Source organism: Euleptes europaea, chromosome 19 (genome assembly GCF_029931775.1).
Source record: "Euleptes europaea isolate rEulEur1 chromosome 19, rEulEur1.hap1, whole genome shotgun sequence".
Taxonomy (NCBI): domain Eukaryota; kingdom Metazoa; phylum Chordata; class Lepidosauria; order Squamata; family Sphaerodactylidae; genus Euleptes; species Euleptes europaea.
In genome coordinates this window covers 13461526-13475627 of record NC_079330.1, presented here as the reverse complement: position 1 = coordinate 13475627, position 14102 = coordinate 13461526, and the positions used below count along the sequence as shown (strand labels likewise).

The 14102-nt window shown below is 49.7% G+C and overlaps 1 protein-coding gene across 2 annotated transcripts in view; it reads right to left on the bottom strand.

Annotated features, from left to right (window-relative positions):
* Nucleotides 1-5214, bottom strand: part of KCNAB2 (potassium voltage-gated channel subfamily A regulatory beta subunit 2) — a 73064-nt gene extending 67850 nt beyond the window's left edge. The window contains exons 1-2 of one of the 2 annotated variants that reach the window (XM_056864905.1): nucleotides 5092-5214; nucleotides 1734-1775 (exon numbers count right to left, since the gene is read on the bottom strand). In XM_056864905.1, the coding sequence (XP_056720883.1) occupies nucleotides 1734-1775; nucleotides 5092-5168 (119 nt within the window). In that variant the 5' untranslated portion in view covers nucleotides 5169-5214. The remainder of the gene's footprint in view (nucleotides 1-1733; nucleotides 1776-5091) is intronic. The other variant, XM_056864906.1, reaches the window with a different exon arrangement.
* Nucleotides 5215-14102: the final 8888 nt, after the last annotated feature.

Genomic DNA, 14102 nt, shown 5'->3' with positions numbered 1-14102 from the left:
CGTTAATACAAAAAAAAGTTCTCAGTGAACCTTCTGTCCTTGTCTTCCGGAGCTACAGGAGCCAAAGATCAATTTCACCCACGTAATAAAGCTTCGCTTCTCCTGTATGCCTCAACGTACTTTTTACATGAGGGAGAAAGCCACAGAAGAAGCTTTTTACACTTGCAAGCTCAAGGTTGCTTTTCAAAGGTTGCAGCACACATTGTTTGGTGGCTGAAATCCTCTTTTTTTTTTCCTGGCTAAGGCGCAGCGCACCCTCCTTTGCTCTTTCTGTTGCAACTGCCACCCCCAGCTTTCACCCATTTGCACGACAGAAGGTTGCATGATGCTCTAAATGAGCAATGCTGTCTTCTATACTTGAAGATGTCGCAAGGCTGGCTGCTCCTTTCAGCGTTGCACAGAAGCCATCCTTGAGAGCAGCTATCAACACACACTAGGAAAAGTTGGGCAAAAACGCACGTTCTCTTTAGCCTCCTTTATTCCCTGTTTCAGCCAGGATTCAGCCAGGACAGAACGCATGGGTTTCGCTGAATGTGCGTTAGATCCTGGCTGAAACAGGGAATAAAGGAGGCTAAAGCGACAATGTGTTTTTGCCCAACTTACACACATTTTTCTGCAACAGCTATCCAGGGACAAGAAAGAAGCCCCATCACAGTTTATGACAATTAGAGCGGTTCCTCGGTGGAACAGGCTTCCTCGGGAGGTGGTGAGCTCTCCTTCCCTGGAGGTTTATAAGCAGAGGCTAGATGGCCATCTGTTGGCAATTCTGATTCTATGACCATAGGCAGTTCATAAGAGGGGGGGCATCTTGGCCATTTTCTGGGCATGGAGTAGGGGTCACTGGGGGTGTGGGGGGGGAGGTAGCTGTGAATTTCCTGCAGTGTGCAGGGGGTTGGACTAGATGACCCTAGTGGTCCCTTCCAGCTCTATGATTCTATGAAATTGTAGAAAACACACTTTCGTTTCCGTGAAGAGGTCATCAGCCAGGACGAGGGTTTAGGATATATTCGAAAGAAACATGGTCCAGCTACCTTTCTGAAGTTAAGCAGGTTTTGGGTTTGGTCATTATCTGGTTTGGAGACCTCTGGGAACTCTCTGAATCCTATCCTATCATGGAAAGGGGTTGCCAGCCCCGAGTTGAGAAACACCTGGAGTATAATGCCACAGAGTCCACAGTGGGGTATAATGCCACAGAGTCCACCTTCCAAAGTGGCCATTTTCTCCAGGTGAACTGGAGATGAGTTGTAATAGTGGGAGATCTCCAGCCACCACCTGGAGGTTGGCAGCCCTAATCATGGAAGAAAGGGGGAGGGGGTCATTATAAATAAAGAACTTTTACAAAGAGAGGGTATCGAAAAGGGATTGTCCCATTCATGAGCTGAGCCAAACAAGAATTTTCAAAACGTATAGCTTGCCCATCCCCTCAAAGTGCACAGACTACCAGTACCCCCATTCCCCCAACAGGCAGAAATTCAGGATGCAAAGAGTTCTCAGAAATTCAGGATACACAGAGTTCTCAGAAATGGAGGCGCAGTTATAGTTTCTTCCACAATTCTTCTAAAGCCAGGAGGAAAAGGGCACACATTTCGACACAGCGCAAAGGGGAATCTGGGGAGACAGGCACCAGGAAACCCCCGGAAGACCACGAAAGGTTAACATTCACCTGCCCACAGCTATCCCCACGAGCGAGTCGGACGCGCAGTATTGTCAAGAAGAAAAAAGGACGCCGTTACCTGTAAAACTGGAGCTGTCGTTTGGGACTCCCGTAGCGAGCACTTCCGACAGCAAAAGGAAAAGAGAGAAGAAATGTTCCGTAGGTCACAGGAAAAGAAAACAAGGACAACCTGGTCCCACCTCCCCGTCCCCAGCCAGGGATTTTCTGGGCTTTCCGTCAAAAGCTCTCTCCGCACAGTTCCTTCTCGGCGCTTAAGGATGAGCCGGCAAAAGCTTGGGCGACAGCACCACCAAGTGGAAGGAGAGTGTTCACGTCGCCTGGGGGAATCTCGGGTTTGCAAGCACTAAGGAAGGGTGTTGGGAGCGGTTCCTGTCCGCCCGAGCACCGGAGACAGGACTGAGCGGAAAGCGAGGGCCGGCGCAGTCCGCACAGCGACATAAGTGAAGGCTTTTTGGGCTGCGATGTCTCCAGCATCCGATGCGAGAACCTGAGAAACACCCATGCACGTAAACCCACAGTCTTTAGGCGGAGTTCCGTCAGCACGAAAACAGACTTGGGTGCAAATCCTGACAGCACACTTGCTCACATTTCTCCCTGGTTAGCCTTGCCAGTCCCATCGTCCTCCCCTCTTTTTTTCCTCCTCATTGTTGAATTTTAGACTGCGAGTCCCCTAGGACAGAGACAGGGCAGCTACACGGAGAACGGGCAATTCGTTCTTGGAGGATTCCATTGAGCTTCACTTCCTTATCCGTTTCCCAGTAACCAAAGGGATAATGTAGACCCAGAAAGGGGGAGCAAGCCCACAAGCAGGTGCAGGGAAGCAACAAACCCTCCCTTCTCAATTTCTAGCCACACGATCCAGAAACTTCCACTGATATTCCAGAAGTTAAGCTGTCCCCTCGATTTCCCAGAATGCTGTACATAGGACATCCTCCAGCCTCTAACTATTACAGGCTGAGTATCCCTTAACGGAACTGCTTGGGACCAGAAGTGGTGCGTATCTTGGATCTTTCCATATTTTGGAATATTTGCACATGCATAATGAGATACCTTAGGGATGGGACCCAAATCTAAACATGAAATTCATTTATGTTTTATATACACTTTATACCCACAGCCTGAATGTTATTTTAAACAATGTTTTAAATAATTTTGTGCACATTAAACCATCAGAAAGCAAACTGGCGTGCTGCTGAGGTCCTGTGAGTAATGCCTGCCTGCGGGCTCAAAAACTCTGGTTTTCGGGTCAGTCCAGATATCAGATGTCTGGATAAGGGAAACGCAACGTGATTAATTATTAAACTAGCACAAGGAAGGGTATGTTGGGCACAAACTCTACAGAGTTCGTGCCCAATACGCTGCACTTTCCTCCAGGGGATCTACCAGCGAGGGCCAGACCACCCAATCACCAGGGCAGAGAGCAATTTCGGCTCTCGCTATCAAGAACTGACAATCATGGCTACAGGGGAAATGTTCAGAGGGAGCACTTGAGGCCACTGCTTGGCCGGGTGCAAAATCAACTCCTTGACATCCCTCTAGCACTTAGGATCAAAACTGCACCAGTTTTTATGGGCAGTGGAACAAAGAGGGGTGGTGAATCCCATCCCCAATGCTCAGGCCCCCATCTTTGCGAGGTAGCTCGTGTGTGTTTTCCTAAATCCGTTCCTCCAACTGAATACAGCTTTCGGGGACCAAAGGAGAGGGTTAGGAATGCGTCCAAAACACACCGCCCTCTCCTCGGCAGTGTAGGGGCTGCTTACAGAGGAACCTTCTGAAACGTTTGCCCAAGCAGTGACGGCAGCGAAGTTGATTATCAATATTATCAATAAATACATTTAAAATAAATAAAAATAAATAAGCCATCACTAGCCCGAGCAGTGACAGCAGCACAGGGCAACTGCCACTGCTAGGTTATATGCCATCTTCTCCGGGAGGCCACGGCAGCTGCAATTCCTGGCCATCAATGCAGCACCCGGTGGGTAGCAATCAGCGGGGGAGGTATCGTGCCTGGGAAAGTGACCCATGGGATGACGTCTTACCTAAGCTCTGTCTCCTGAACCCAGAGCCATCCTCTGCTCAGAACTCCCCCGATGGAGAATATAGCCATGTTTCTGCTCATGCTGAGAAAAATTCAAAATTCTCTACCAACTGGCTGTACGAGGCCACCTTGGACTTATGACGTGGTGAAGGGAGGGACAGCCATCTTCACTGTTCACCAACACCAGGCCCATTTGACCAGCCATGGTCAGCAACCAGAAAGCCATTCTTCCTTCCCTCCCACGGGGAGCTGCTTCCCCTATCCCAGACACTACGTTGCCTTAGGAGACTGTGAGGTATATTGAGGATAAAAACCACAGTCTGCTACCACTGGGAATGTGTGCGAATGCTCTGCGTCGCAAGGTAGGTAGCCAGGATGGGGTACCATCGGATCAGCAGGTGGCGAGACAGGTGGAAGCCTCAGCACGCCAAGAGGGGTTCGCCGATAAACGAACAACTTCCGTGCAGGGTCGTGCCAAGTATTCGCTCCCTTTTGATAAAGGTAAAGGTCCCCTGTGCAAGCAACGGGTCATTCCTGACCCATGGGGTGACATCACATCCTGACGTTTACTAGGCAGACTATGTTTACGGGGTGGTTTGCCAATGCCTTCCCCAGCCATCTTCCCTTTACCCCCAGCAAGCTGGGTACTCATTTTACCCACCTCGGAAGGATGGAAGTCTGAGTCAACCTTGAGCCGGCTACCTGAAACCTTACCTGAAGCTTACCACTCTGCACCACGGGGCTCCTTTTGATATCCCTTTTGATACCCGCTTCAAAGTTGCCTTCATGGAAACAAAACTCTCCCACTAAATTGCCCCAGAGCATTTGGCATTTATTCCAATGGGGCTCAGCACCCTTTTGTTCCTCCACCTGCTGCTGCTAAGCTCCACTTCCTTCATTCTATTGGCCCTTGCTGCTGTGTGGCACTGGGCAAGTTCTACTATTTTGCAAACTGAATCCTGACTTTGCTTGTCTTCCCATACACTAGAAATTTTTATCAGTCACCCCACTGGTTTCTAGGATTCTTTTGGCCCTTGTGGCTGTGTGGCACTGGGTAAGTTTTACTATTTTGCAAACTTAATCCTGACGTTGCTGGTCCTCCCGTTCACCAGAACATTTTTTTATCAGCCACCCCATTGGTTTCTGGGATTTTGGGAGAAATGTCGCACGTGCACTTTTCAATATTTTGTCGTGGTCATACAGGTTAGCAACTTGATTTCGTTTTGAATGAAGAATGACATTTTTAGGAAGATGAATTCTGCACCCAATCCCCCTCCCCCAAGTGTACGTGGTTTTCTTGCATTTCCTGCAGAATTGCAGCCTAAGCAAATCTCCTGAAGAACGCTTCAGAAATTAGGGAAACACGGCGCCAGCTTACCTGTAGATCATGCCTGGGGAGCCCGTCTGTCTGTTCGAGAATCTAGCCGGAGAGTCCGTGGTGGATTCCGGATACATGGAGCCAACCTCCCGGTTCTAGGTCAGGCTTTTTCAATACCCTCTGTATGCAACAGGGAGGAGATGGGCAGAGTTAGGTAACACCAACAAGCCTGAGTGCCATTTTTGACATTTGCTCCCAGGTATGCAGATACAAAAACTGGAACTATTGTTCCCCTGAAATGTATCACCTTCCCCAGGACCTGGAGAACCGGGTTTGATTCCCCACTCCTCCAAATGAGCAGCGGATTCTAATCTGGTGAACCGGGTTGGTTTCCCCACTCCTGCACACGAAGCCAGCTGGGTGACCTTGGGCTAGTCACAGTTCTCTCTGAACTCTCTCAGCCCCACCTACCTCACAGGGTGTCTGCTGTGGGGAGAGGAAGGGAAGGAGATTGTAAGTTTCTTTGATGCTCCTTAAAAGGTAGAGAAAATTGGCATTTAAAAACCAACTCTTCTTCTTCTTCTCTGCTGGTCAAATGACTGTAAATAAACTAACTTCTCCTATTTATTCCCCCCTCTTATTTATTCCCTGCCCCACGTCCTGCAGATTTCAGCTGCATGCGCTTTTGTACACACAAATGGGGAAAGAACAGATGCTCCAAATTCTGCCTGCACACACCCTGTTCCCTTCTCCAAACTAAGTACAAGTTAGCTTGCTCCTGACACACCAGCACCTGAGACCATGGGGGTTACCGCCCTTGTATTCCCAGCGATGTATTAAGAGTTTGTAAAGGTTATAAAATATACTGTTTGCACTTTGTTTGGCCCCTTTAGCTGTGAAGACGTCTTCCAACCATTTATAAGCCGTGGTATCCAAAAACCCTTTTAAAGCGATGTTTTTTATAACATTTTCAAACTCTTAATACATCGCAGGGAATGCAAAGCTCGGTAACCCCCCATATTGCACTGGTAAGAGCACAGTAGTTGAAAAGGTAGAACAAAAAGGCAAAATGCTAGAAAACTTCTTATATTTCCCACAGAATTACACCTCACCACATTAAATTCAGCAACCCCCCCATCTGCTGAACCATATTTAGGCTGAAAAATTTGGTGGTAGTGGAGGAGAGACTACCCATACTGAAAAAAAAGGGGAACAAAGAAACTCAACCTAAAAGTCAAGGGAAACCAAAGGGGTCGAACTAAACACTATCTAATATAAGAACCAATACATTTGTTTTTATTATATATTGTGCACAAAGGCATTTAAAAACACAGGGCTTAAAATATACAGACTTCTTAAAAAGCACAAACATAGTTACAAATGATACCAACACAGCAGTTGATTATGGTTGCCAGATCCCTCTTTGCCACCGGCGGGAGGTTTTTGGGGCGGAGCCTAAGGAGGGCAGGGTTTGGGGAGGGGAGGGACTTCAACGCCATAGAGTCCAATTGCCAAAGCAGCCATCTTTTCCAGGGGAACTGATCTCTACTGTTGGAGATCATTTATAATAGCAGGAGATCCCCAGCTGGTACCTGGAAGTGGCAACCCTACAGTTGATGTTAGTACATAAAATGACCAAAATCTGACCAGATGCGTTTCGGTCTGTCTGTCTGTCTGTCTGTCTGTCTGTCTATCTATCTATCTATCTATCTATCTATCTATCTATCTATCTATCTATCTATCTATAAAAAGCCTTTTGGAAGGAGAAAGAAATCCAATTAGAGAGCCAGTGTAGTGGGTAAGAGCAATGGTTTGGAGCGGTCGAGTCTGATCTGGAGAACCGGGTTGGTTTCCCCACTCCTCCACATTAACCCAGCTGGGTGACCTTGGGCCAGTCACAGCTCTCTCAGCCCCACCCACCTCACAAGGTGTCTGTTGTGGGGTGGGGAGGGGAAGGGAAGGGGATTGTAAGCTGGTTTGATTCTCCTTAAGTAGCAGAGAAAAACCAACTCTTCTTCTACCTTGATATAACCAAAAAAAACCCCAACCCCATAATAACCCAGAGGTCTTTTTCCATCCCCATGGCTCTGAGCAAATGGCATCCTTTGCAGTTGTCCTTGGCTGTCCCCTTCTCCAAGTGTCTTCGGTTTGGCTCTCGGGATGCCAGGCACGCGACTCCACCTGACGAGAATGTAGACAAGGCTGCCGGCTTCTTGCAGCGGACGCCGCCCAATCAAAACGAGCTGCATCCGGCAGGCAAAGTGGTCCCGCTGGAGACCCAGCATCTTGGAAATGCCAAGCCGAAGGAGCGCTGCGTAGCTACGGCTGCTGCAGCACTGAACCCGCAGGGCCCAGAACAGAAGAAGAGTTGGTTTTTACACGCCGACTTTCTCTACCACTTAAGGAAGAATCAAACCGGCTTACAGTCACCTTCCCTTCCTATCCCCACAACAGACACCCTGTGAGGGAGGTGGGGCTGAGCGTGTGTGACTAGCCCAAGGTCACTTAGCTGGCTTCATATGTAGGAGCAGGGAAACCAACCCGGTTCACCAGATTAGCCTCTGCCGCTCATGTGGAGGAGCGGGGAATCCAACCCGGTTCGCCAGATCAGAGTCGACAGCTCCAAAGCACCATTCTTAACCACTATACCACGCTGGCGTAGATACGGCTGCTGGAGCACTGAACCCACAGGGCCCAGAAACCGAGAGGACCCAAAGCTGAGTCTGCATTGATTAATATTTATTTGGGGGGGGGGAGTGGGGGAAAAGAGAGGCAGGCAGTAGAAAATTAGGGCAGACTGACCATTAAGCAGACACGCTCGAAACTCCAGCCCCTGAGCTTTGTGCCTTTGGCACGCCGGTCGAACGCTGTCGCAGCCATGCACCGGATTCAAGTTTTTCGCAGGATGCCGCCGATGCCGTTTTAAGAACCCTGGCACTACAGCAATGCAAAACTGCATCCTAAGAGCATTCGCTGACCCGGTCCCTTTGGCTCCCATACGGTTTCCCATCTTGCTGCATGCCGGTGCTCTGCTTTTAGAATACTTATTTGCAAAAACTGATTCCGATGCAGACGATAACAGACAAAAGAAGCTTTGACTCTTGAAAGCTTACACCCCTAAAGGTTGTTGGTCTCTGTGGTGCTACCAGACTCGAATCTAGATGTGGAGACCGAATGGGCTGCCGCAGGTCAAATGCATACTATCATCACAGGTAAATTGTGGAACTCCCTGCCCCAGGAGGTGGTGATGGCTGCCAACTTGGAACACTTTAAGAGGGAAGTGGACATGTTCATGGAGGAAAGGGCTATCCATGGCTACTAGTCAAAATGGCTACTAGTCATGATGCATGCCTATTCTCTCCAGGAGCAGAGGGGCATGCCTATTATATTAGGTGCCGTGGAAAACAGGCAGGAGAATGCTGCTGCAGTCGTCTTGTTGGTGGGCTTCCTAGAGGCACCTGGTTGGCCACTGTGTGAACAGACTGCTGGACTTGATGGGCCTTGGCCTGATCCAGCATGGCCTTTCTTATGTTCTTATGATCTCAGCTGGCCTCAGTATATATTATCAACAGGGTTGCCAGGTCCCTCTTCGCCACCGGCGGGAGGTTTTTGCGGCAGAGCCTGAGGAGGGTGGGGTTTGAGGAAGGGATGCCATAGAGTCCAATGGCCAAAGCAGCCATTTTTCTCCAGGTGGACTGATCTCTATCGGCTGGAGATCAGCTGTAATAGCAGGAGATCTCCAGCTACCACCTGGAGGTTGGCAACCCTAATCACCAAGAGTAGCGACCCCCCCCCCAGGTGAAGTAGGACTCCTCATCCAGCTACACAGACAGATGGGTTCACTAACATAGATTCAAAGCAACCAGAATTCCAAGTGAGCCAAGGGGATTCCACATCACCGTACAGGTCTGTTGTGCAAAGACCTGCTAATTTTGCGTAAAATATTCTGCTCCTTCTAGGGGCAAGTATGTGTATGCGGGGGGGGGGGGGAGGATTGTTCTTAACCCCAGAAAATAGCACCCAGCCATCCTTGAGCCAGCGTGATGTAGTGGTTAAGAGTGGTGCTCTGATCTGGAGAACCGGGTTTGATTCCCCACTCCTCCACATGAGCGGCGGACGCTACTCTGGTGAACTGGGTTTGTTTCCCACTCCTCCACATGAAGCCAGCTGGGTGACCTTGGGCTAGTCACAGCTCTCTTACAGCTCTCTCAGCCCCACCTACCTCACAGGGTTATTGTGAGGAGGGGAAAGAAAGGTGACTGTAAGCCGGTTTGAGTCTTCCTTGAGAGGTAGAGAAAGTCGGCATTTAAAAATCAACTCCTTCTTCTTCTGGCTTCTGCAATTTTACCAGCTATCGCCCATCTTTGCAACACAGGGGCTAGAAATTTGCTGCCAAATGTAATAGCCATCTTTTCTCTCCCCCTGGCACTGCTTTCACTACCAGGGATTTGGGGAGGGGGCTCTCAGGCAAGGAAGCATCCATGCCGCCATCCCCCATGGACTGGAAGAGATGGGATGTGCAAACTGAGAATCCTCCTGCTCTGCTTTGGATCTTCTTAGGTGCTCCTTGCAAAGTTGGTGTGGATGACTGTCAAAACAACAAGAGTCTTAGGGCTCCATGAAGGTTAATGAATGGATTGTGGCGTAAGAATCCATGCAATTACATCCCATTCATGAAGGCTGACAAGGGGGGCCCCTCCGAATCACACCCTATTTCCTCTAGGGCCGCTTACCGGTATCTGGTGGGCCTCAGCAAAATCCTCAACCGGCCACCCCCTGGAGCCAGCCCAGACTACCGACCTACTGGAATCGTGTCCTTCTGCAACGCTTGGCTCTCAAAATCATCCAGTCCCGAGACAGACAGGAGCCTCTGCCTCTAAAATAAGACCGGCAAAAACGAGGACAGAAAACAGAACCCTGGGCAATGGTGTTTGGTAACAGGCGGAGCTGCTAGAGCACTCTGCCAAGAACGGGGCTGCTTCAAGGTGACATCGCAGGAGAGGGTGGGAAAAAAGATCCCTGTCTTCTTGCATCGCCTTGTGAAGCTCAGAGGATAAAAAGGGCCGTGACCTTGGGTTTTGCAAACATTGATGCAGGATTTCACACTGAGACATTGGAGCCATGCGAGGGGTACCGAAGATCCAGCAATGTGCAGGAGGTGTCTTTGCACCCACTGCTTAAAAGATAAAGATAAGAATAGGAACTGGTCTGCTTCTGACTCCACCTATTTGCTAATTGCAGGAGGGCGGCCGCGTTAGGTTGTAGGAGTAGAACAAAATCGAAGTCCAGCAGCATCTTAAAGGCCAACAAAACGTTTCGGAATATGAGCTTTAGGGAGTCAAAGCTCACTTCTTCAGATACTCCACGTGGAGCAGCAAAACCGGGGAAATAACCTGTGTAGTTTTCCTTTGAAATGTGGACATTGAAGAAAGCTGATAGGAACAAAGTAGATTCTTTTGAGATGTGGTGTGGGAGAAGAGTGTTACGGATACCTTGGACTGCCAAAAAAACAAATCAGTAGGTTATAGATCAATCGAGCTTGAACTGATCCTAGAAGCTAAAATGACTAAACTGAGGCTGTCGTATTTTGGTCACATTATGAGAAGACAAGAGTCACTGGAAAAGACAATCACGCTAGGAAAAGTTGAAGGCAGCAGGAGAAGAGGAAGACCCAACAAGAGATGGATTGACTCTATAAAGGAAGCCGCAGGCCTCAATTTGCAAGATCTGAGCAAGGCTGTCAAAGATAGGACATTTTGGAGGATGTTGATTCATAGGGTCGCCATGAGTCAGAAGCAACTTGACTGCACTTAACACACACACACACACACACAGTTTTCACACGAGAAAATGACTCAGGGGAGGGAAAAACAGAAGTCCTTCCTTCCCGCGCGACACCATGCCAAGACCGTTTGGCCGTTTTTCTTAAAAAGAAGCTGTTCCCTGCAGCTGTTGTGTGGCTGGGGGAACAGGGGTTGAGTCCAGGGAACCCAGACCCAACTCTTTAAAAACAATAGTGTGTGGTACGGCCCTTGGGGGAACTTCAGTACAAGGGTGAAGTGGATCTAAAGAGGCCAATTCTGAACTTAAAAACACTGGGGAAGACCAGAGCTGTTAGTTATCCAACCTCCTCTCAATTGTCTTTCATTAGACTCTACGGATAATTGGGTCACAACAGGGGGAACTTCAGTGCAAGGGGAAAGTGGATCTAAAGAGGCCAATTCTGAACTTAAAAACACTGGGGAGGACCAGACAGGACAGCAGAAAGATTCGACAGGCAGAACAAAGGTGGAACCAAGAAAGGTGAAGCCTTTGGCAGGACCTGGCAGGTTAAAGGTAGAGAAAATCGGGGTATACGAACCACCTCTTTTTCTTCTTCTTCTTCTTGGGGGAAACAGAGGAATAAAAACGTGACTGACGGGCAGATAACCCTATTTATCAGGCACATTTAAATCACCCAGAGAAGTTCAACGAGACTTCTCTAATCAGAAGGCCTTTTCGGTCTCTAGAAATTGGCTACCATGTTCAACGCGCACTTTCTGACCCGGGAGCTTGAGATCTCAGCCTGATTTTTTCAGGCCGTTACGGCCAGTTCTAATAACATCAGGCTAAAAACCCTCTGGTGGAAAAATCAACCAAAGCTCAAGTTACCTTGTAAAAGGTTTCTAGGGGCCAAAGGCAAGGAGCAGGGATGACAAACCAAGATGAGAGCTACAAGGGAGTGGGAGACAGAAGAGAAAGGAGAATGTCAGTGTGGCAGCAATGTGTCTGACTAGCGCCGGCGTGGTGCAGTGGTTAAGAGCAGTGGTTTGGAGCGGTGGACTCTGATCTGGAGAACCGGGTTTGATTCCCCACTCCTCCACATGAATGGCGGAGGCTAATCTGGTGAACTGGATTGGTTTCCTCACTCCTCCACATGAAGCCAGCTGGGTGACCTTGGGCTAGTCACTCTCTCTCAGCCCCACCTACCTCCCAGGGTGTCTGTTGTGGGGAGGGGAAGGGAAGGTGATTGTAAGCCGGTTTGATTCTTCCTTAAGTGGTAGAGAAAGTCGGCGTATAAAAACCAACTCTTCTTCTTCTAGGATGTTGGAGATTTGGGTTCAAATCCCCAGGAAGCTCACTGGGTGACCTTGTGCCAGGCACAATCACCTTCCCTTCCCCTCCCCACAACAGACACCCGGTGAGGTAGGTGGGGCTGAGAGAACTGTGACTGGCCCAAGGTCACCCAGCTGGATTCATGCAGAGGAGTGGGGAAACAAAGCCAGTTCACCAGATTAGCCTCTGCAGCTCATGTGGAGGAGTGGGGAATCAAACCCGGTTCTCCAGATCAGAGTCCACCGCTCCAAACCATCGCTCTTAACCACTACACCACGCATGGTCGGGGTGCTTTCTCTTCCCTGCCGCGACTTCATAATTAATTTTGGTTTTGCATATTATGAAGCGGGGGAAGCACCTCGAGTCTATTCTGGGGAAACACAGAGTAGAAATATTGTTACTAAGCAGCTTTGTTTTTTCCCCCACTTGCAACCAGTGAAACTGTCCTGCTAGCCCAGAGGCTAACCGTGTAACTGAAATGTCACTAGGCAGATTTTTTTTGGGTTCGGGTCCTTGCGTGCGCATGGTTTGCGCTGCCCTCTCGTTTCCTCCAGGCTGAGAAATGGTGGGAGGTTTTAAAAAAAGAGCCAAGAATATCTAGTGGAAGCTGGGATTTATAGAAGCGTGAATTTTAATCGGCAGGAAGAAAGTGAACACATGAAGCTGCCTGATACTGAATCAGACCTTCAGTCCAGCAAAGTCAGTCTGGTCTACTCAGATCGGCAGCAGCTCTCCAGGGTCTCAGGTAGGGGTCTTTCACATCACCTTCCTGCCTAGTCCCTTTAACTGGAGATGCCGGGGATTGAACCTGGGACCTTCTGCCTGAGCCATGGCCCCTCTCCATGGCTCTCCAGGGTCTCAGGCAGGGGTCTTTCCCATCACCTACTTGCCTAGTCCCTTTAGCTGGAGATGCGGGGATTGAACCTGTGACCTTCTGCCTGAGCCATGGCCCCTCTCCATGGCTCTCCAGGGTCTCAGGCAGGAGTCTTTCCCATCACCTACTTGCCTAGTCCCTTTAACTGGAGATGCCAGGGATTGAACCTGGGACCTTCTGCATGCCAAGCAGATGCTCTACCACTGAGCCACAGCCCCTCCCCTATATAGTGGCTTGTGGACACATCAGGAATTCATCCCTTCCCTGCTCAGTTTTGTGTATATATGTATATGTGTGTGTGTGTGTGTGTGTGTGTGTGTGGGTGGGTGGTATTGGCACAACAGTGGCTTTCTAAGAGCTCAATCCTGAACCTGGAGGCGACCAGCCCCCTACGCTGGCGTCAGTGCCACTTGCGCCGTGCAAAGTGGCACGGACGCCGGCGTAGTGCCACTTGCGGTGGCGCCCTAGGACTGGTGCGGCAGCATGGCCCATGGACACTGACTCCGTCTCCCGCCGGCACCCTGCCAGCGCAAGTGCTGGAGCTGGCGTCCTGGGAGGTGTTCCTGAGGCATTCGGGGGGGGGGGGGGCGGAGCGGCTGGTAGGCTGCCTCCTAACCCATTCCAGCCGGGGAACGTCCCCTCTGAAACAGCGTTGCTGCTCTAGGTTTCTCCTGGGGCCTCGCTGTTCTTTGTGGGGGGGAAGTCCCATTCTTTATTTTATTTTTTACATTTAAAAAGTCTTTTTTTTTAGCCTTCTGGTGGCTGGGGAACCTCTTTGGAGGCGCTGCGGCGGTGCCGCAGCTACGCCCTCCCCGGCCACCACAAAGCTCAGGAATGAGCTGCCCGCTGCTAAGGAAAATCTGCCTTGCATGGAGGTGGGATTTTAGTAAGTTGAGCCCAGTGTAACCTGAGTGGCAGAAGCTTTCTGGGGTGTAAGACCAATATCTTTTCCAGTTCATAGAATCATAGAGTTGGAAGGGACCATCAGGGTCATCTAGTCCAACCCCCTTCACAACGCAGGAAACCCACAACCACTTCCCCCCACACCCCCAGCGACCACCACTCCATGTCCAGAAGATGACCAAGATGCCCTCCCTCTCAT